Here is a 23,228-nt window from a genome sequence, read left to right as displayed (position 1 = left end):
CTAATCATGATGCATCCATGATACATGATAGGTATGGGGTATGTTTTTCCTTTTATTACCTCTCTGTAATGCATACATTGACCTCTTCTAAATAGAATGTCTCCTGTCTTAAAAATATTTAGTGTATAATCCCATTTCCCTCTAATTCCCAAATACAGAGGTGATATCAATGATAATAAAAAAGAAGGAAAGAAGACAAGTAAATCTGGAAAAAATGATAAGATAATAAGTAAGAATTCTTCCAACATCCCCCAACAAAACAAAGACGGGAAGGAGAAAAGAGGTACTGCTTTACTTACAATGAATAATAAAAAAAAATAACTATATCAGTTTGTCAACTGAGAAATTAGGAAAAGAATCCCAATTCTTGGAGTAAGATTTTTTTTTTAGTTTTGTACTAAAAAAATAAGAACCGGAAAATAATGTTGAAAGGAAAAGAGTGGAGAGGAGGGGATGGATGGGAAGGGAAAAGTGGGGAAAGAGAAAGTAAAGGAAGATAGAGAAGAGGAGGGAGGGTGAGAATGGTGGAGAAGAATAAAGAGGGAAGATTTTTTTATTTTAAAATATATCCATTTAATATCTTTCTCAATATACCATTTAATATGGTCAAGTTTTGGCAAAATATTATATAAATGAGCAACTCTGATTCTTGACCAGGTTCTTCTAGTATTCCTCCCACAGTACAATGAAATTTCTAGAAGGAGCACTGGCTCTTTTTTGACCATAAGACATAGCTGGATAAATAACCATTTTGATGTACATGAAATATTAAGAAAGAACTTGACTTACGTGCAAAACCAAGAACTAACCCCACCTATCATGTTATATTAGGGTAAGCTTAAAAAGTCTTTGAATCTTTTATGTCTTGGGAGATGTACACTATTTAAATGAAACTGTTATTTTTGAAGTTTTAATTAACTTCATTTAAATATTAGTTTCTAGACATTCTTTCCTCTACCAAAACCCAACCTAGAAGATTGTATATTTAAGTAGGTACCTCCTACATAAAAAACAAAAACAAAAACAAAAAAACAAACAAACAACTGATTGGCACTGAAACATGGGATAAAGCTAAATCTTTCATTTATCATTTGTAGTTATGTTTTTTTTTAAAAAAATGATCTAATGTTTATCAAAAAGAAAAAAAAAGGACAAGATAAAAACCAGCACAAGATATTTAGTACTGATTTATTAATCTGAGGGTAAAAATCCTATCTAGAGACTCCCTTCATAGATTTATTTCAAAATGTTCATGGTGCCCTTTGGTTTGGGTGCAGCTTAAGTCAAGACTTGGTAGCAACATGCCAATAGTATTCTACCCTTTTCACCCAGTTACTTCTAGTGACTTTTGCATAAAGACATATATAAATGAAGAAAAGGCCAGCCAGCTCCATAGATCTTTTTCTTCTGTCTCAACAAATAAAAGATATTTGGTTGAAGAATGTAGAGGAAAAAAAATCAAAATAAAGTTAAACTTTTATCATAGCAGATTGATTTAGGTCAAGTTTAAATTCTAGTTTTTCTCCTGTGATGCCTTTAAGAATTAACATATGTAAAGCAATGGATTTTCTTAATTTGAATAAGAGATTTTATTTGTACCATTAAATACATTGAGAATAATCTAGAAAACTTTTCTGAGCTCCATATAGCTTGTTTAAATATAACATTCTGTGAATATTTAGATTCTTTTATAATTATCTAGAATACTTTGTTAAGCTACAAATTACACAACACCAAAGTGATGTTAGCATGTTTATCCCCTGCGAGGCTATTTTCCTTCTCTAGGGCTGCAAAATCAGTATCTTTCCAGATTGTTAATATGTTCACATCCTACCTTGTTCTTCTTTCTTTTCCGACGGAATCGCAGTAGTTCCTTGTGTTGCCTTGATACAAAGTTGACTGCGGCATACTCTAGGAGTGCTGAGAATACAAAGAGGAGACACACTGCCATCCAGATGTCAATGGCTTTGACATAGGAGACCTGGGAACAAAGAAAAGGCCAACTGAGCAAGAGATGGGCCAGGTGACTTTGAGTGTCACCTTCAAGAAAAAGAAAGAATGGGGTGGGAGGTGTTTGCTGGATTCCCTCACCTAAACACCAGACAGTTCTTGTAAAATAAAAGAGTAAACTTTTTAAAATTTAGTTCTTTTTGAAAAAGAGCTATTTCTGGAACTTTACCATACAAAGCTTTTCAAATATGAGATGATCATACTTTCTTCTTGTTTATGTTGTACTTAGAATTTGATTCCAAATTAGTCACCTACATAAAGGAGAAAAAAATGTAATGAAATGCAATTTTGCTTTCAGGAAGTTTAGTACATGAGAAGTGTGGCTAAAATTGAAATGTGTGTATGTGGGTGCTACAATTCTCCCATTTTCTCCAGCCACATATTTCCAGTGTTTATTATCTTCTGCAGGAGTAATTGAGATACTCTGATGCTGCATTAACACTTTCTGGTAAAAAAAAAAACTGAACTGAAATAGAAGATTAATAGTTGCTATATGACAGTAGAGCCTAGAATTCAATCCAAAAACAAACATTTCTTAAGCTTCTGCTTTATGTAAGGCATTGTCCAAGGTGTCAGGGAGATTAAAAAAAAATAGATGACAGTTGCCTTTAGGCAGCTGACAGCACTGAGTCTGGAGTCAGGAAGACTGTAATTTAACTTTGGCCTCAGATACTTAATAACTGTGTGACCCTGGGAAATTCACTTAACCTCTGTGCCTCAATTTCCTCAAATGTAAATTAAGGATAACAGTTGTGCTTACTACAGTGCCTAGCACATATTAGAATGTAATAAATATTAATTTCCTCCCTCCTTCCTCTCCTTCATGGAACTCAGTCTAGTAAGACAAAACAGCTATCGGTAATATGCAATAATGGCCAAGTCACTTTACTCTCCCTGTCTTCATTTTCCTCATACATGGAATAAAAGAGTTGGACTAGATCAGAGCTTGTTAATCTTTTCTGCATCATGGACCTCTTCTCAGGATAATATTTGTAAAGAAATGAAAAGGGAAACCAATTGTATGGAAATAAAGATGTAATTTTTACCCATTCAAATTCATAGATCTCCTGCAATCTGTCTGTGGAACCCCAGGTTATCTACCCTTGTCCAGGATCACCCTTAAGGTCTCATCCAGCTGCCAAATTTTATATTTTAATACGTGTTAAGTACATAAGAGATATATCACATTGTTTGTACTTCCATGTACATCACTATGGCAACTGCTAAACTCCTCCAACAAGTTTCAAATAAGTTGTACTCCTTTCTTTTAGCAGGAAGTAGAGAAACTTTCTCTTCTTTTCAAATATCCTTACCATTCTGTGCTTGCTCTCCTTAAGTACTCAGCTAGACATAGATCAGGCAGCAGTCTTCTCAGCATATGTCTCTACCTCCCTCCCCATCCCCAGTGTCTCTTCCTTTTTCTTTCTTTCTTTTTTTTTTTTTTTTTTGCTTAAAATGGCAAGTTCTGGAAAGAAGCACAGGCATGCCCCTACATGATATGGACTAGTCACTTCATTTCAACAAGCCTTTTAAAGGACTTACTATGTTTAAGACACTAGGAATGTAAAGGCAGAAATGAAATTGCTCCTACCTATAAAGATAAGTTGAGAGGATTCAATACCTACATCAATAAGTAAATAAAATGTAATCCAAGGAGGGAGAGATCACTACCTACTGGGACATCAGAAAAGGTTTCAAAGACCCATCACCAGCAAATTACCTTGTATTTTTTCAATTATCAAGCATTTTTTCCTGACTCACTATTGGGTAAAGGAAAAAGTAGAAGCAAAACTTTCAAGACAGATACGCAGTCAAGCAAAACAAATTCTCATATTTGTCATATACAAAAATGTGTGTTTCATTCTGTATATTAGTACATCGCCTGTATTATAAGTATGTATGTATATTCAGAAGGTCAACAACATGTTCATTATATATTCTCTGGAATTGTGATTGATAACTAGTTTGAGCAGAGTTCTTATGACTTTCAAAATTAGTCATTTTTATTATGTTGATATAGTTTAAATTATTCTTCTAGTTCTGTACTTTCTCCTCTGAATCAATCCATAAGTCTTCCCAGGTTTATTTGAAACCATCTGTTCTTTCATTTATTACAGAGCAATAGTATTTCATTAAATTCTTATTCTGTAATTTATTCAACTATACCTCTAGTGCTTGTATTTATTTTGTATTACATATGCCATATTGTCTCTCAAGGAAAAAATTTGCATAAACTCCTTGAGGGCAGGGACTATTTCATTTTTATCTTTGTATCATTAGCTCACAGGAGAACTTCTGGTACACAGTAGGTGCCTAATAAATGCTTACTTGCTTGATTGGTACAAGAGCCTTAAAAGAAGTCAAAGATGCTAAGAAGCAGAGATGAGAAAGGAATGTATTCCAAGTATGAGGGGTTAGATGTACAAAGACATGGAAATAAGAGATGGAATATCAGATTGGGGCAACAAGTATGTTCATTTGTTTGGAATGATATGTGTGTGTGTGTGTGTGTGTGTGTGTGTATGTGTGTGTGTCTGTGTCTGTGTGTTTGTGTGTGCAAAAGGGAGTAATATGAAATGTCTGAAAAGGTAAGTGATAGCCAGATTCTAGAATGTTATAAATGCCAAATGTGGGATTTGTGGCTTTTTTCTTTGTTTTTAATTAATTAATTTATTTTTAGTTTTCAACATTCATTCCCACAAGATCTTGAGGTCCAAATTTTCTCCCTATCTCTCCCCTCCTGCCATCCCAAGATGGCATGCATTCTGAATACCTCTTCTCCTGATCTGCCCTCCCTTCTGTCACTCCCTTCTCTTGTCCCCTCCCCTTTCTATTTTCCTGTAGGGCAGGTTAGATTTCTATATCCCATTGCTTGTATATCTTATTTCCCAGTTTCATGTAAAAACAATTTTTAACATTGTTTTTAAAACTTAGGGTTCCAAATTCTCTCCCTTCCTCCCTGCCCACCCACTCTTATTGAGAAGGCAAGCAACTCGATACAGGTTATGCATGTGTAGTCCTGCAAAACACTTCCATAGTAGTCATATTGTGAAAAACTAACTATATTTTCCTTCATCCTATCCCACCCCCCATTTATTCTATTCTCTCCTTTGATCCTGTCCCTCTTCAAAAGTTTTTGCTTCTGATTGCACCCTCCCCCAATCTGCCCTCCCTTCTGCCATTTCCTCCCTCTCTTATCCCCTTCATCCCTATTTTCCTGTAGGGTAAAATAGATTTCCATACTCAACTGTGTGTGTATGTTATTCCCTCCTTAAGCCACATCCAATGACAGTAAGATTCATTCATTCCCTCTCACCTCCCTACTCTTCCCTTCCATGGTAAAAGCTTTTTCTTCCCTCTTTTATGTGAGATAATTTATCCGATTCTACCTCTCCCTTTCTCCTTCTCCCTGTACAGTCCTCTCTCACCCCTTAAGTTTGTTTTTTAGATATCATCTCTTTATATTCAACTCATCCTGTGCCCTCTGTCTATATGTATATATATACTCCCTCCAACTACCCTAATATTGAGCTTTCTCATGAGTTACAAATATCATCTTTCCATAGAGATATATAAATAGTTCAACTTTAATAAGTCCCTTATGATTTCTCTTTCCTGTTTACCTTTTCATGCTTCTCTTGAGTCTTGTATTGGAAAGTCAAATTGTCTATTCAGCTCTGGTTTTTTCATCAAGAATGCTTGAAAGTCCTTTATTTCACTGAATATCCATTTTTTTCTCCTAAAGGATTATACTCAGTTTTGCTGGGTAGGTGATTTTTGGTTGTAATCCTAGTTCCTTTGACCTCTGAAATATCATATTCCAAGCCTTCTGATCCCTTAATGTAGAAGCTGCTAAATCTTGTGTTATCCTGATTGTGTTTCCACAATACTTGAATTGTTTCTTTCTGGCTTCTTGCAATATGTTCTCCTTGACCTGGGAACTCTGGAATTTGGCTATATAATTCCTAGGAATTTTCCTTTGGGGATCTCTTTCAGGAAGTGATCGATGGATTCTTTCAATTTTTATTTTTCCCCCTGGTTCTAGAATATCAGGGCAGTTTTCCTTGATAATTTCTTGAAAGATGATGTATAGGCTTTTTTTGATCTTGGCTTTCAGTAGTCCAATAATTTTTAAGTTATATCTCCTGGATCTATTTTCCAGGTCAGTTGTTTTCCCAATGAGAGATTTCACATTGTCTTCTATTTTTTCATTCTTTTGGTTTTATTTTATAATATCTTGATTTCTCATAAAGCCATTACCTTCCATTTGCTCCATTCTAGTTTTTAAGGACTTATTTTCTTCAGTGAGATTTTGGACTTCCTTTTCCATTTGGCTAATTCTGCTTTGGAAGGCATTCTTCTCCTCATTGGCTTTTTGGACCTCTTTTGCCATTTGTGTTAGGCTATCTTTAAGGTGTTATTTTCTTCAGTATTTTTTGGGGGTCTCCTTTAGCAATCTGTTGACTTGTTTTTCATGATTTTCTTGCATCACTCTCATTTCTCTTCCCAACTTTTCCTCTGCTTCTCTTACCTGCTTCTCAAAATCCTTTTTGAGCTCTTGCATGGCCTGGGACTGATTCATATTTTTCTTGGAGGCTTTGAATGTAGAAACTTTGACTTTGTTGTTTTCTTCTGGTCGTATGTTTTGATTTTCTTTGTCACTAAAGAAATATTCTATGGTCTGACTTATTTTGTGCTGTTTACTCATATTCCCAGCCAATTATTTGACTTTTTAACTCTTTGTTAAGGTAGGGCTCTGCTTCTAGTGTAGAGAATGTACCAAGCTTCAGGGGTTTTGTGCAGCTGTTTTCAGAGATACTTCTAGGGACCTGTAAAGCTTCAGTTCTTCCAAGGTGGTATGATCAAAGGTGAGATGTTTATCCTTTCCTGGCCTGTGCTCTGGTCTATGAGAGACCACAAGCACTCTTTTCTGTCTTGGAACTGTGAGGAGGATTCCCTTTTCACTACCACCACAAGCTCCACGCCGGTGCTCCTCTTCACTCCAGGACCGCCACCTAGGACTGTGACGCAGATCCAAGCACAGGCAAAGCAAGAGAATCCTTCCTCAGTGACAGCAAAGAGATCCCTGCAATCCCACTCTGATCAACCACTTGATCCTCTCTCTGTCTGTGGGCTGAGAGCTCCTTTGGAAGCATTCGCTGCCCTGGGGCTGCACTGGGTCTGGGGCCAGATGAAGCTCCTCTCTCACCATGGCCTGACAGATCTTTCATACTGACCTTCTAAGTTTTCTTTGGCATTTGTGGGTTGAGAATTCTGGAAACCACCCCAGTTCCCTGTGATTCAGTACCCTGAGGCCTGCTCCAGGTTTGCTGAGGCCTGGTCTTTGCCTGCAGGGCCCACGCTGAATTGTGCTCCTCTACCAGCCTGGTGCAATATACCTTTCCAGTCAACCATCCAAGCTGTCTTGGGCTGGAAATTTGTTTCACTCTGTCTTTTTATGGGTTCTGCTACTCTGGACTTTGTTTAGAGCCATTTTTACAGGTATTTGGAGGGGTTTGAGTGGGACCTCAAGCAAGTTATTGCTTTTACTCCACCATCTTGGCTCCACCCATGGTTTGTGGCTTTGCAGAAGGGTAGTAACATTGATAGACCTGTTACTTAGTGGGGATTATTTTGGTAGTTTTATGGAGGATGGATAGAAGAGGAAATAGAACAGAAACAGGGAAATCAAATCAGTTTCCTTTTTCAGTTGTCCAGGGGAGAGGAGGTGAAGGCCTGAAATAGAACTGCATAAGTGGAGAGAAGAGGCTGGGTGCAAATGATGGTGTAGAGGTAGGTTGAATAAAAACTTTTGACCCATTAGAGGAGACAGAAAAAGCAAGGATGACATGCAAGCTATATGACTGGAAGGATCATACTGTCCTCCAGAGAAACAGGATAGTTTACAGAAGGTACATAATAGGGAAAGGAAATAATGAGTTTGGTTTTAGACATGCTAGTTTCAGACGATAATAGAACAAAAAGGCAATTGGTGATGTAGAACTAGAATCTTGTAGAGAGAATAGAGGTTTTCTGTATTGAGATTTTTCTGTATTGAGATAATGATTGAACCCATAGAATCAAATGAAATCATTAAGATAATGTGGAGAAAGAAGACTAAAAGATCTAGGAAAGAGTATTGTGGCATACTCAAGTTTAGAAGATAGAAGATGGATGATCCAACAAATTCAGTGAATAATTGGTCAACAAAGGAGTTAAGACCATACAGTAGGAAAGTGAAACTAGAACATAGAGACTAGATTGAGAGAACAAGGAGTTGGAGAGGCTTAGTGGTTTCTAAGTATGAAGACAAGGGTGTGATGAAGAGGTAAATTTTAATAGTTATTAAAGTAAGGAGGGAACATCAAGGGAAAGTGATCTGGAGACAGGTAGATTATAGTAACAAACTTAGGGAAAAACTGATTACTAATAGTGTTATTAATACATTATAACAAAACCCCCTTGTAATACTGCACAATGCCAAGACAATTGTTTGTGCCCAATTACCTGTGATACAAAACAAATACCATTCCTTTCAAATGAACTGTCCACCTCTAATGATATCATTTCACCTATCATCTTTTCTTGGAAGTCATTAATGATATCATTTAGGCTATACTTGTAACATAATTTTAAAAAGCTTCATTCAGTTTCTGAGTGAACATCAATACCCCTCAGAGAAAATGGCTCACAATGTTTGTGTGAAAGTTACTACACTTGAGTGTCTACCTAAATGACATTGTCTATTCTGAATGGAAGAGTTACTTAATGCTGTAGGTCTACCCGGAGGCATCTGGTTCATTGCAAAGTGATTTGAAATTTTCAATGGCCCATGAGCAATGTAAAAAGAAACTTTTGTCTCAAACCAGAAGTTAAAAGTTGTATTTCAGGTCATTTGGGAGTCCCCATTTGCATTGGAATGACCCACTACTGAAGGAGCAATCTGCTTGCATTGACTTGGAAATGAAACAAATGGAGCCACAGAGTATTAAAAACCTTGCATGCACTTTCCAAACTAGATTTTCCCACTTATCCTGTGGAGATAATATATTAACTATATATTATTTTGCTTTCTTAACTTTTCATAGCTTCACCAAGGATCACACGTGATCATAGACCAAGAGATGGGGGCAGTCTTGAAGGTCGTCTAGTCCAACTTTTATTTTAAGGATAGCACAGTAGCACAGTGGGTAGAGCACTTAATTTGCAATTAGGAAGACCTGAGTTCAAATTCAACTTCAGATACTTACTAGCTGTGTGACCCTGGGCAAGTCAGTTAGCTTCTTTCTGTCTCATTTTGCTCAAATCTGTAAAATTAGAATAATAATACTACCTACCTCCCAGGATTATTGTGAAGATAAATTAAGATAATATTTGTAAAGACCTTAGCACAGTACCTGGTGTATAGTAGTTGTTTGATAAATATTTGTTAAACTGTAAACTTTCATAAAGAAGAACCTAAGGATTTTATAAAGATTTTATAAAGATATAAGGGTTTTATAAAGAAGAACCTAAACATGCCCAGCATCACACAGATATTAAATAGTAGAATCAGGATTTTTTCTTTTTTTCTTTTTCTTTTTTTCTTTCAGCCAAAGACAAAGTTTATTAGAACATCCGTCACATTGGGCAGACTCTTAAGGAGTCTGAATATTAGTAAGCTATTGGCTAGATTATAAGAATCTAAGCAGTGGCTAGATTATAAGAATCTGAGCAGTGGCTATTAGCGATTATAAGAATCCCAGAATCTTAATGGAGACAAGAGGGACCTTATATACAGAAAGCCTGTGGGAGGGATCTAGGAGTGGCGAAGTAGTTTGGGGTGATGGGAGGAGGGACCTAAGAAGATCTGGATGGGAGTGGCCAGTAAACTGGGATGAACAGAACTCCTGGGACCTGGACAATTGAGCCTAGTTAGGATTAAGTGTGGGAAATGTCCAGGGGCCATAGGGATGTAAAACAATGAAGGGGAGATTGGGTGTAGCCACAATGAAAGGCCAGTTGATGGGATTGTAGCCTCAGGCAAATGCCAGACATTTGGCCATGTGGGAAAGTCCAAGGGAACCCAGGTTTTCTAACTCCAAATCCAGCACTCTTTCTATGATGCTCCTTGCAGTAGACCTAGATTGCAACACCTCTACCTGTTTGCAGATGGCTTCATGTGTTTCTGCTGTCAAAATAATTCAATACCTGGTGACCAACTCTCTGGTGATAAGTCTTTCCACATTTAGTTAGACTGATCTTGAGATCACAGATATTTTGTCCCCAGTAACATAACTTGGGGAGCATATCACTGTATGTGGGACCCCAGGGCCTTCTCCACAACATGAGGAAGAATTGGAGAAGGGATTTTCTGGAAGCTCAGAACAAGCAGATAAAGCAAATCAACATTTGTTCAGCTCCTGTGATGCACAAGGCATTGTACAAAACACTTTTGGGGATACAGAAGAATAGGAGGCATTCATTGGTAATTACAAACAAATACAAAGCTTAATCACATACATAAATTCTCAAAAGTAGTTGTATTTTATAATGACTTTCCCCCTCATTATAGCTACATTGTCCTTTGTGAATTTAGTGCTAGCCAACAGTGGTGACTAACTGATTTCAGAAAAGCCAAAATACTGTAGGCAAGAACACAAGACACATTTAGAGTCTTAATCCTCAAACTCCTGTTAGTTTAGGCTAAAGCTAGACCAAGATTAGGTGGGATATACTAGTCAGATTGGATCATGGGATCATGAGGTTCAGAGCCAGAAAGAACATTAGGGCTTCAGTCCCTTCCCTTTTCTCTAAACCCCATTTTAGAAATGCTAAAGTTATATCTCCAGAGAGGTTGTGACTTTACCCCAGTCATAGAGGTAGTAAATGGCAGAACAAGAATGGAAACACCTATTTTTGACTCCAAATCTGGTATGCTTTTCACTGCAATATATGATATAGAAATGTCCGTGTATCTATGTATCTAAAACATTTCTACAGCTTGTGTTAAAAAATATACATTTGGCAACTATTTGGAGAATCATGAAATTTCAGAGTTGAAAGAGGCCATATAGTCAAACCCATACCTGAATAGAAATGGATATTTTCTGATATCTCTCTAGGCCAATCTAATCGAATTCAATAACCATTTATCTAAGCATATATAATAATTATATATATATAATATATATATATCTATCTAAGCATATATAATAACTATATATATATATATATATAACAATATAATATCTAAGCAGATATCATTAACAAAAAAAAAAATCCCTGACCTCAATGAACTCCCAATCTAAGGGAAGAGACATCACATGAAATAAAGTAGGAAAGCAGGAATAGGGGGAAGAGGAATGGGATACCAGAGGCTACTCATCATGAAGGCAACTTGTTCAGTGGAGTTGAAACCAGGCAGGGCAGCAGATGCAAGGGAGAATGATCTGAGGGTCTGGTTTACTGGATGTCATTTACTCTTTGCTCAAAGATCTCCAACAGGGATAGGGTGGGTACTATTCCCTAAAGTAGCTTGTGAGGGATTGTCTGATGTTGGCTATGTGCCACGTGGGGGTTGTGGCAAGATGGGGCAGGGACAAGATATTAGGAAGTAACTGGAGCTTACTCTCCCGAGGCAGGGGGCTGGGCCATGTGGAGTTGTGGTGAACTGGGGTAGGAACAGGATACAGGCAAGTAGCCGGAGCATGTGCTCCTGAGGCAGGGGGCTGTGCCACGTGGGAGTGGGACGGCAGAGAACGAGCTCCCTTTGTCACGTCCTCTCCCCTTGTGCAGCGCTAACCCCAGACGCCTCCTTCCGGTATCTGGGCCTAGCTTCCTTTGTCATGACCTCTCCCTTGGTGCAGTGCTAACCCTAGACGTCTCCTTCTGGTATCTGATCCTACAATCAATCACTAGTAGGCAGGCTGAGGAGGAGGGGCTAGGAAGGTATATAAGGGGCGGTAGGGATCAGAGCTCGCTCTCTTGCTCCTGCTCGTGCTTTCCTGCTTGGCCTTGCTGGGATGGTCTCTGAATAAAGTTCGAGTGCTTGCACCTCCTCATCGGCTCATCTCTGTGTTTATCCGGGTGGGCTCCAAGGACTGGTGAGTATGACCCTGGCAGCCTGCTCCTGTTAGAAGGAGAGTGCACGGCACGACCGGCACAGTAGCTCATTGCACATTTTAATAATTCTAATTGTTAAGAAATTTCTCCTTATTTGCACCTGCAAACTAGGAGTAATTGTCAAAACCCATTACTATTAGTTTTGCCCTCTGGAGGCAAGTAGGACAAATCTGATTTCTCTATTTAAAAATGGTCTATTTTTCTGTAAAGAATGTTTTGTAGTTACATTACTACACAGCTAGCAGTTGTTCCAGGGTATATCTTGGTAGATAAACTTTCAAATAATTTCCATATTCTAGAGTTAATTGGGTTTAATTTCTTTTTCTATCCCTTTCTATTGAGTTTTACTAGTAATACATGGAAAGGTGTAAAGGTGCATTATTGTTTCTCAGCTACTGACCTAAGCAACATCAAGGACTTGTAATTTTGTTATCCACTCATGCAGATCCCAGCCCATTTGGAATTTCTACTCTTAGACAATTTCCTGAGGATTGTAGTAGTTGAGCAACTTGTGTCCTGCATCTATCTGTCATATCATGCTACCTCTCTGAGGTGCAAAAGAGCTACATTCCTTGCTTGGTTCATAATGGAGCTATAGGATTTTGCTTTCAAGTTAGCCTTCCTCTTAACAAAATTCTCTTTCCTTCTCTCTTTTGTGCCATTTGAAAAACAGTCGTTATTGAAAAATTAAATTCAGCATCCTCTAATGCATGGCCCAGAGAAAGGTTTTTGCATTTTGTAACATTTCTGGGTAACTATTTGCAATCTTCTATTTGTTTCATACCTTATTCAAGACCCCATGCTGGTTAGAAATGAGGAGGATCAGAGCAAAGATAAATGATAAAGTTTTTTTTAAGATGTTAAGGTACAAAGATTGTATTGGGATAGTTGATGGAGAAAGGGTATTTTGAAAACACTAGGTAAGAGATGACTCAGATCATTGGCTCTGAGAGAACATTGAGCCTCATCCGTGGTAGCAACAGCAGATGTATTCCATTTCAGGTTTATAAGGAATAGTATGAAACTGCAGATGTTACTTTCAGAATAATTCTGAATTAAATGTGTATACTTGAAGAATCTGTGAGTTCTTTTAAAAATTTGATTTTTAAAATTAAAATGTGTTTTCTTTCTTTCCTCATCTCCTCCTCACTAAAAAAAAAAGAAAGAAAAACAAAACTCATGTAACAAAGTCAAGCAAAACAAATTCCTACAATGTTCCTTTCCAATAGTTTATGTCTCATTCTGCTTATGTTTACTTAGATCCAATTCACTTGCAAGTCAGGACATCACCTTCCTGATGTCATGGTCCACTTTGAGAATGAAGGACAAACGAGGAACAAATGAATAAATGTCTCCTTCTGCATATCTAGTTCCAATACTTCTCTGTCAGGAGGTGGGAAACATAGCTCTTCATCATTCCAGAATCATGCTCAGTCATCATATTTAGCAGAGATCTTAAGTCTTTCAAAAGTTGTTTGCCTTTATAATGTTGTTACAGGATAAATTGTTCTCTTGGTTCTACTCGCTTCCCTCTTCGGTAGTTCCTACAAGTTTTCCCAAGGTCCTCTGAACCCATCCCTTTTATTGTTTCTTAAGGTACAATAATATTCCATTACATTCATATGCCACAATTTGTTCAGCCATTCCCTAAAGGATAGTCCTTTCATTTAAAATTATTTCCTAGTACAATCATAGCTGCCAGAAATATTTGTTGTACATATGGACCCTTTCCATCTTTCTTGGATCTCTTCGAGGTATAGGTCCAATAGAGTATCTCTTTCAGTTTTCTCAGTTGTGAAATAGTGTGTCCTTTTTCCAGGAGCTGGAGTCTGGATTTGTGGGATACCAGACTGCTAAGTTACTTTGTTTCTCTATATTGTGTTCCTAATCTGTTTCCCTGAGAGATTGCTCTGTTGTTTTTAAAAACTAGTAGTACATCATTTTGATGGTTCTATGAATTCCTTAGTGTGAGAACTCCTGGTCTCAGGACTCCCTCCAATACTGCGAATCACAACCCAATGACCTGCTTAAGGACATACTGTTAGGAATTCTCAGAGGTGGGATTTGAACATGGGTTTTCCTGACTCCAAGCCAACCATTCTATTTTATGTTCCACGATGCCTGTGAATACAATGATGTGCTGGACCCAGCTCCCAGAGGCTCTCAAAAAATGATTATTATTAGTGTAAGCATTTGCACTGGGGAAATCAGCCAACACTGAAAATCAGGCCTTGATTTATTGTTTTGTTGATTACCTAGACTTAACAATGATGGATAAAATGTTAATGAAGATTAAATTTAATAGTGGATCATGCATCTATTTTCTTTCAGAGAGTCAGTTGTTAAACATTTCCCAGCTTAACCATCAATATTCCACACTAAAGACGGTTCTTTTTTTTTTTAAGGTAATGATTTTATTTGTAAGAAATGTGATGCAATTAATATACAAGCAGTGTGGTATAATAGAAGCAGCATTTGACTAGGAGGAAGAATCAAGTGACTTTCTAAAATTTGTACTCTGTCATTAATTGTGTGACTGGCCTTGGACAAGTCACTTAATACCTGGATCTTATTTTTTTCAGCTTCAAAGTGAGATGGAGGAATTACATGATCTCTAAGGTCCCTTTCAACTCCATGTTTTATGACTCTGGGATGGCATAATTTGTAGCTCAAGTATTTGAAGACATGTTATACTATATTTTGAGTGACTTCTGTTTCTCTACATTTAACTTTCACCTTGATGAAATTGAGAAGCAAATTCAGAAAGTGTCAGCTTTTTCTATCTGTCTTAGTCCCAGTCTAAGAATCTCACTAACATCTCTTAGTACTCTATCAATGTTAACAGCACTTTAAAGTCTATTAAGTGTGAGACTGGATGCACACATAGTTATAATTGACTTGTATCTCTCTCCCTGTCCCTGTCCTTCTCTCCCCCTCTCCCCCCTACTCTTTGTCTGTCTCTTTCTCTCATTCTCCCTTCCTCCCTCTTTCCCCTTCCTTCTCTTCCTCTCCTTTCCCTCCCTCCCTGAATATTCCCCTCTTCCTCCTGTGCTTACATCACTGTTCTACCCTAAGCTTATTTTGCAATCATAGTCCCTCACTCTCCTTGTTTTTCCTCCTGCTTCTAAGACCTACCTGTATTTATGAACTAATATGGTATAAGATGAAAGATGCACATTGCAAATTGCTTTATCAAATTGAATCTGAACCAGCAACAGTGACAGTCTGTCTAAGGCAATTTCTGGTAGGAATATGGCTGTGCATAGATGATAATCAAATAGTCGATTGATTCAGGGGGGTGTTGGAAAAAGAAATAATTAAATTGACTGGAGATGACTTCTTTCATGTTTAAATCTTTGATCCTATGATTATATATGATGTATCACAGGCCTAAAACCTGGGCATGAGGCTGAATTTTTCACTTTTCAGTTGCTTTGTTATATTCATTTTTGTTCACATGTGCTTACATCAGAATAGGGAGCTCCTAATGAAGAAACTCTTTTTACTAATGTGGAACTGTGTGTACTCTGACGATTATAATCTTAGAGAATTGCCTGGGAGCACACAAAAATTAAGGGTAGATACTTGACTCTCAGACTGCCCTCTAAGCAATACAATTCTGCCTTTTAGTTTATTATCTTGGTGTAATATAGCTAGAGCCTTCATATAGAATCATATAATCTTGATTTAATTTAAAATTAAAAATGATGTTAAAGGATAAAAGTTATAATGACCTGAAGATGACTGACCTGCATTGCTCCTGCAGCACTATGGTCATTGAGGTAGACAGAGAGGACTAGGCCCTGGTAGTCAGACCATATTCTCCATACTACCATCCATAGCCATCACCAGCAGTCTTAATTATGCTCGAAATAATCAGAGCATAAGCTAAAGTAGAAACAGATGCCCAAGAAGAAATGAGCAACACAAATTAAGCTCATTATTCCTTTCTAATACCATCTCTCCTAACATTGATTCAGGAATCATCTTATTTAACCCTTTCATGTGCCATATCTCTATCTCACTATTCTCCCCACCTCAGTTGGCAAATACCTAATACAACATATCTTTATGACACATGTACATTAGGCTTAGGGCAGTTAGGTGGCATAGTGGATAGAGTGCTGGAACTGGAGTCAGGAAGATTCATCTTCCTGAGTTGAAATGTGGCCTTAGACACTTACTAGCTATGTGACCTTGGGCAAGTCACTGAACCCTGTTTGCCTCAGTTCTTCATGTGTAAAATGAGCTAAAGAAGGAAATAGCAAACTTTTGCCGAGAAAACTCTGAATGGGTCATAAAAAGTCAGACCCAAGTGAAACGACTGAAGAACAAGAACATTAAGCTTGTATCAAGTTGTTTCACGTTCAAGACTATCTTCCACTCAGCTGTCAAGTGATCTTCCTGAAGTGTGCAACTGACAATGTCACCCTCCTATTCAATAAATTCCGGTGACTCCCAATTGCCTCCAGGATCAAGTGAAAAATCCTCTGGTTATGAAGCCCTTCTCAGCCCCAATTTCTTCATCTACAAAGTGCAAATAATTATATTGCCTTCATCTTGTAGGGTTGTTGTAAGGTCCAGTATGATAAGGTCTATAAAGCACTTTATAAAACTTAATGGTGCTCTATGAATGCTAGCTGTTATTATTATTTTAATATATTTTGTGGCAGTTATTCTCAGAGACCAACTTCCCTTAGTAGTACATAAGTCTTCTTCCAGTTTGCTTTTTATCCAGGCTTTATCTTCCATTACTATACTGCCCTCATGTCAGATAACTAACAATCCATGGAAAGTTACCATAGTTGTTATTATGCACAATTTGGGGATGGAGGAGGATTTTAACAGCCCAGAGAAAGTTGTCCAGTTCTATAGCCTTGAACCCATACCTGTTCTTGTGCAGGCCCACCTCAGCAGTGTCTGATTTCCAATGCTAACGATTCCTCTACAACATTTGTAACGAGTGGTAATCTGGCCTCTTTTCAAACCCTTCCAGTGATGGGGAACTTAATGCCTTAATTAGTAGGCCATTCCATCTTGGTGTAATCTTGTTTACTGGGCAGTTCTTCCTCATTTTGAACTGAAATCTGCCTCTTTGAAATGTCTGGGGCATGGGTCCCAGACCTGCTTTCTGGAGCTTTAGAATATGGAGTTGTCTTTATCCATGATAGCTCTCAACATATTTCATGACAGCTCTTTTACCCACACTAATTTTTTTTTCTTTTTTCCACATTGAACATTCTCTACTTTCTCATAGGAGGAAGCCAGGAGGAACAGTGCTTAGACTCTTGGGCTTAGACTCAAGAAGGCATAAATTTAAATGCTGCCTCAAACATTATGATCCTGGGCAAGTCACTTAAATTTTGTCTTCCTCAGTTTTCTCATCGGTACAATGAAGTCTCTAAAGTCCTTTCTAGCTGCAGCCTAGGATTCTATGATCTGGTTGCCCACACCCCTCACCATCCTTTTTAACCTCATCTGGATGTGCTCTAGTTTATTAGTAGTGCTCTTAAAATGTTACACTCAGAGCTAAATACAATGATCCAGATGCAGTCTGACAAGAACAGTGTAAAACAAGCCTGGACATTGGACCACACTGACTATTTTGGCAGATACGTTACCCGGATGACTTGGGCTGATCTCAGAATCAACTTTTTTTTTTTTTTTTTACATGAACTTGCTTTTGTTATCTATCTGATAATTGGGCAGTTATTTATTTATTATTATTATTATTTTTATTACAGCAGTGTAGGATATCATGTTGTTCTTTATTAAATCTCACTTGTCCAGTTTCAGAGTAAATTTCCTTTGGCTCATTCCAGACAAAATGAGATAACATGTAAATCACCGTGCAAACTTTGAAGTTATATGTAAACACTAGTTATTATTACAGCCTGACAAAAATCTTGTTGAATCTGTATTCTGTCATCTAAAATATTAAGTTTTCCTCCTAGCTTTTATGCCATACCCAAATTTTATAAATATGCTTTTTATATATGTAAGTTGTAAAAAAAATCCCTAAAACAGGAAATTCTTTTTACCATCTGTGTCTTCACTAAGGTCTCCTACCTTGACCACTTTGAGCACCTCTTTTCAATCTACCCAAATCTGATTTTTCCTTTATGTCCTTGAGTCTCTATGAAGCTTTCCATCTTCCCCTGAATTTCTATAGCACTCATAGTCTACGCTGCTTAATTTAGCTCCTGATTATATTTTATTCTGTATATTCCACTGCTCTTCAGGAATGTTAGTTTTCTCTTTTCTTGATTGTAAGTTCTTTGAGGTGAAGACCATAAAGCCTTAGTATTCCACCAAAGTACCTGAGCACATATTAAATGCTCAATAAATATTTGATATTTCTCCACTCATGGTTGATCATAAGTCTCATTTGTTTATACAGGATGACATCATTATTGATATACAATATGCATATAATGCATGTAAGAAAAGACAAAAACTCAGAATAATCCCCAAAACTCAAACATTAAATACAACACAGACCTCAAATCCATAACTGAACTTTGCCCAGACATAAATGATAAGCCTCTCTACCAAGGCCTACCCAGTATATTGGGACGTGGTGAATTAGACATTTAAAAATTTTTTTTGGATAATTCAAGTAGCAGGAAAGCAAGGTCAGAAAGAATTAATGTGATTCTCCAAACTGAAATTTTGCTGCCTTCCCTCTACATGAAAACTCCTAGAACAAACAAGCTTTTCTCTCAGATTAGCCCATGTGGAAAATCAGTATTGAAAGTACACATTTGTTAGCAAAGGAACGACCATTATTTCAGCTAATAATAAGGAATCCCCGCAGTATGGTTGTGAAAATAGAAATAAATGACAAGGCTCATTAGCCTAAAATTATGAGCAGATTTATAATTTGTAATCAGATCAATATTTCGTAGAATACTAGTTAACATAAGACATTTTGAAAACATAATAAAATGTTAATAACATTAGACTTCACTCTGATATTCCACTGTTAAATCTTGGAAGAGCAGAATAAGCAATATAGGACATGAATTAGTATACTAATAATTAACACATTTCCAGTGCATTCATTTGTGTATTTTGAGAAAATTCAAACCACAGATGCACATGATTGTAAGAGTAGAATGCAATGCACAGTCCACTCCAAAAGAACAATGCCAGTCATGAAAAATTATTAACTTCATGTAGGACCAAATACATTGCCATATGTGCATGGATACTCATAGTTTTGCGATGATGGATATAATTTTTTATGATGAAGATGACATGAAGATGAATATTGTGAGAAACTGGAGAAGAACTCTAGGGTAGGCTATGAAATATTCCTTTCCTGTAGGTCAATAGAAGGGGAAATTGATGATTGTCAACTGGCACTCCCTTAGGGAGCAAAAAGCAACCGACTATATTTAACTGAGGTAAAGCTTGTAATATAAAAGAGCAGGGGAGAGAATGCTGCAAGCTTTACAGTTTTGCTGTGTGTGTATGTGTCCCTGCATACATGAGCACGCATGTGCACGTATGCATTCATGATGCATTTTGGGATGTGTAGCACATCACATCATGGCTAAGTAAAGGCTAGAGCAACCATCTGCTAAGGATGATTCCAGTGTTGCTAATGATTCATGTAACATATACAACCATAAAATGCTAGCTTTACTCACCTTTGGGAGAGAAGCTCTGGATCCTGAGCTTTGTGTGGTCATAGTCAGCACAGTTGTTATCCCCAAAGCTACCCTGGCTGGAGCTGCATCCATGTTAATCCAAAATGAAACCCAAGACAGTATAACAATCAGGAGACTAGGTATGTACATCTGGATCAGGTAGTAGCCCATCTGTCGTTCTAGGTGGAAACGGACTTCTATACATGTGAACTTTCCTGATGACGATGAAAAACACACATTCATTTTCACAAGAACATGTCTTTGTCATATCGGCTATTAATTATATTTTTCTTATATGAAATGATTTAATGTTTCCTAATAAAACCACGGTGTCATAGCCTATTCTTTTTGTTCATTATGTTAAGACAGGAAGGAAACACTAGACCAAAATTTCCTAAATGGAAGTAGCCACGAGGGAAGGGAAGGGGATTAGCATTTATATAGCATCTCCATGTGCCAGGTACTGTGCCAAGGGCTTTTTTATAAAGATTATCTGATTTGATTTTAATAACAACCCTTTGAGGTAGGTGTTATCATTATTCCCATTTTACAGTTGAGAAAACTGAGGCAAACAGAGGTTAAGTGATTTGCTCAGGGTAACGCAGTGTATCAAGTCAAATTTGAACTCATTTCTTCAGGTCCGGCACTCTATTCACTGTACTGTTAGCTGCTGTGAGACAGTTTTGATCTTGTGATGTATTGCTAGAATCCATTTGTACAAAATTCTATGGTCAAGGATATTGGTCACTCTGTGCATGAGCTAGGTCCAAAGTTATACAATGGACAAAAGATTGTCCATTCACTGCACCATTAATCAAGTGTCAATTATTTGCTAGGCACTGTGCTACTTGCTTGTTCTTCAGAGACAAAAATGAAACAATCCTTAACTTCAAGAAGCTTATGTTCTACTGGGAGAAAATATAACTATATGTCAAACAGCTTGGGGGGGAGGGCACCAGGGAAAAGTGGAAAGCTAGAGTATATGAATGTGTGTTGGATTAAAATTAGGTGAGAATTAGAGGAAGGTGGGAAACTGGGGGTGTTTGCATGTACATGTGATTGTGTATGCATTAGAGATGGGATTATGTGGCTCTTACCTAGGGTTAATAGTAGGGGTGAATGGTTTATCTTACTCTAGGCTACAATACCAGAATTGTCCTCAGTGGACTTGGGGCCAAAAATAGAGTTGAGTTGTTGGAAGGAAACAGGGCCTGACACAATTTCTTTCTTTCTTTCTTCCTTCCTTCCTTTCTTTCTTTCTGAGGCAATTGGGGTTAAGTGACTTGCCCAGAGTCACATAGCTAGTAAGTATTATGTGTCTGAGGCCAGATTTGAACTCAGGTCCTCCTAACTCCAGGGCTGGTGCTCTACCCACTGCACCAACTAGCTGTCCCACCTGGCACAATTTCTTGAACCTGTGTCACAGAACTTCAGAGTTGAAAAGGCCATCTATTGTAACTTACAACCATTTCCCTGCAAAGAATCCCCCCCACCCAAATCTGACAAGTAGTCATTCAGCTTTTTCTTGAAGACTTCTAATCGAGGAGGAAAGCACTATTTCCCCATTAACCCATTCCATGGGGTGTAAAATTTTTTTTTTTGTTAAGTTGCATTTGTATGCTATGTCAGTATTAAATTTTTGTCGAGTTTGAACTTAAAAATAAAAATTTTTAATTATAGGATTTCATACAGTTTGAGTAGTAGCTAGAGTTTTCATATTATTGATAGGCTGGGCAGAACTCTAATTATTAGGAAGTTTTCCCTGACATGCCTAAGTTTGCCTCTTTGCCAGGCTATTTATTGATTTTAGAGGTCTCCTGTGTTGAATTTTAAGATGGGTTGGCCCCTACTAGAGGGCCCATAAGCACTGACATTGTAACAGAGAACCATTTTGCCCATCACATTATATGCCATTTGTAAAATGGCACCTTACATTAAGACATTATTGCTGAGGAAGTAGCCAGAGGTAGCCAGTACAAATATTATTCCTATTAGATAGATGGGGAAATTTAGGCCCAGAAAAATTGTGAACTGCTGACTTCCACATAGCTAATACGTGGCAGAGACAGGACTTGAACCAACAACTTCCAATTCCCAGTCCCGTGCTCCTTCCACCAGCCACTGGGAGACTTCTACAAGAAGGGGCAAATTCGTACCTCTTCATATAATATTTTCACTAGATAAACAGCATAAAACATTAAGTAGTCACAAAAATATTTTTCAAAACCCTTTCATTTCTATGGTTACCACTATGATTAAAAATAGAACAAAGACGTAAGAAGAGAAAGAATAAGGTAGAGAAAAAGAATTCCCTTATGAAAAATTGATCCTAAGTCTACCAAAAAAATGGGGATTCAGGGACAGAAAATGATGAAATAACATTGCAAGTTTTTCTAGTAATCAAGAATTAATTGTTCCATCAATCTCTTCTTGCATTCATTCCCAGAAAACCTGTGTGAGGCAAAAAAAAATGGTGCAGATCAAGTTGTTCTAGTTACAAAGAAAAAAAACCACACATGAATTCACAATATAGAAATGAGAATGAAACAAAGAAAGTGGTAGCTTAGACTATACACTGATATATTCTAAAGTTAGTGGCATTTATTATTTTTAAAATTTATTTTATTTTAAATTTATGAAAGAAACATTTCCATAGCATAGTAGAATAAAAAAGATTATATATGAAACTGGAAATATATTAATTATGGAAATAGTATCCATAGAAATGTGAAGAAAAAGAGTTTTGTGATGAGGATTCTAGAGATGGTAATACCAAGAAACCCAATAGACAATGAAGTTTTAGGATGCTGCCTCACCCCTAGCATGATTTTTTTGGTGTCAGTTCCAGCATTAGAGAGAGGAGACAGAGCATAATTTTTATTTTATCTTCTAACTTTTTATTAGAAAAAAAACACTTTAAAGTTTTCTTTGAAAATCCTTATGACTTTTTCTTTGAAGGAAATTCACCAATTTTTTTAATGCACAAGTGGACAATTTATTCATGCTTTTAATGATGTAAAATATCAAGTCTGTTCTATTTTGGTCAAAAAAAGCCTTCAACTTTAGCACAGTTCATTTTATTGAGGAATTTTTTAAAAAGTGAAATGTATACTTATGTAACCCTGGGCTATTATTAAAGTTTAATTTTCCCTTTTACCTCAGGGAACTAAGGGACAGACACCCTGGACTGTTCTTGATTTCCACATGTTTTCTTGTGTTCCATGAGGGAACAGATCAAGAGAAATTTAGAGACTACTGAAAAGTTCCCTAGGCACCTGGGTTCCAAAACTATCATGAGCAAGGGATAGGTCTAAATTGCAATACCCAGGGAAGGCACACTTAGGGAGTACGAGAATGCTATCTGAATCAAAGGAAAGTTAGTGGACCATTGCTGGTTGTAAGAGCACAATCCTAGTCTCATCAGGGCTTGTAGGTGTCCCTGGGTTTTTGAAGTCTGTT

General features: G+C 37.3%; 1 protein-coding gene across 1 annotated transcript in view; it reads right to left on the bottom strand.

The window, feature by feature from the left end:
• The window catches only part of GLRA3 (glycine receptor alpha 3), a 261,420-nt gene that overhangs the window by 13,178 nt on the left and 225,014 nt on the right, over nt 1–23,228 (bottom strand). The window contains 2 exon segments of the mRNA XM_027837550.1: nt 1,835–1,981; nt 19,770–19,984. Coding sequence (XP_027693351.1) covers nt 1,835–1,981; nt 19,770–19,984 — 362 coding nt within the window.

Source organism: Vombatus ursinus, unplaced genomic scaffold, assembly GCF_900497805.2.
Source record: "Vombatus ursinus unplaced genomic scaffold, bare-nosed wombat genome assembly UNPS02014821.1, whole genome shotgun sequence".
In the NCBI taxonomy this organism is placed as follows: Eukaryota; Metazoa; Chordata; class Mammalia; order Diprotodontia; family Vombatidae; genus Vombatus; species Vombatus ursinus.
This window is presented reverse-complemented; position numbering and strand designations above follow the sequence as displayed.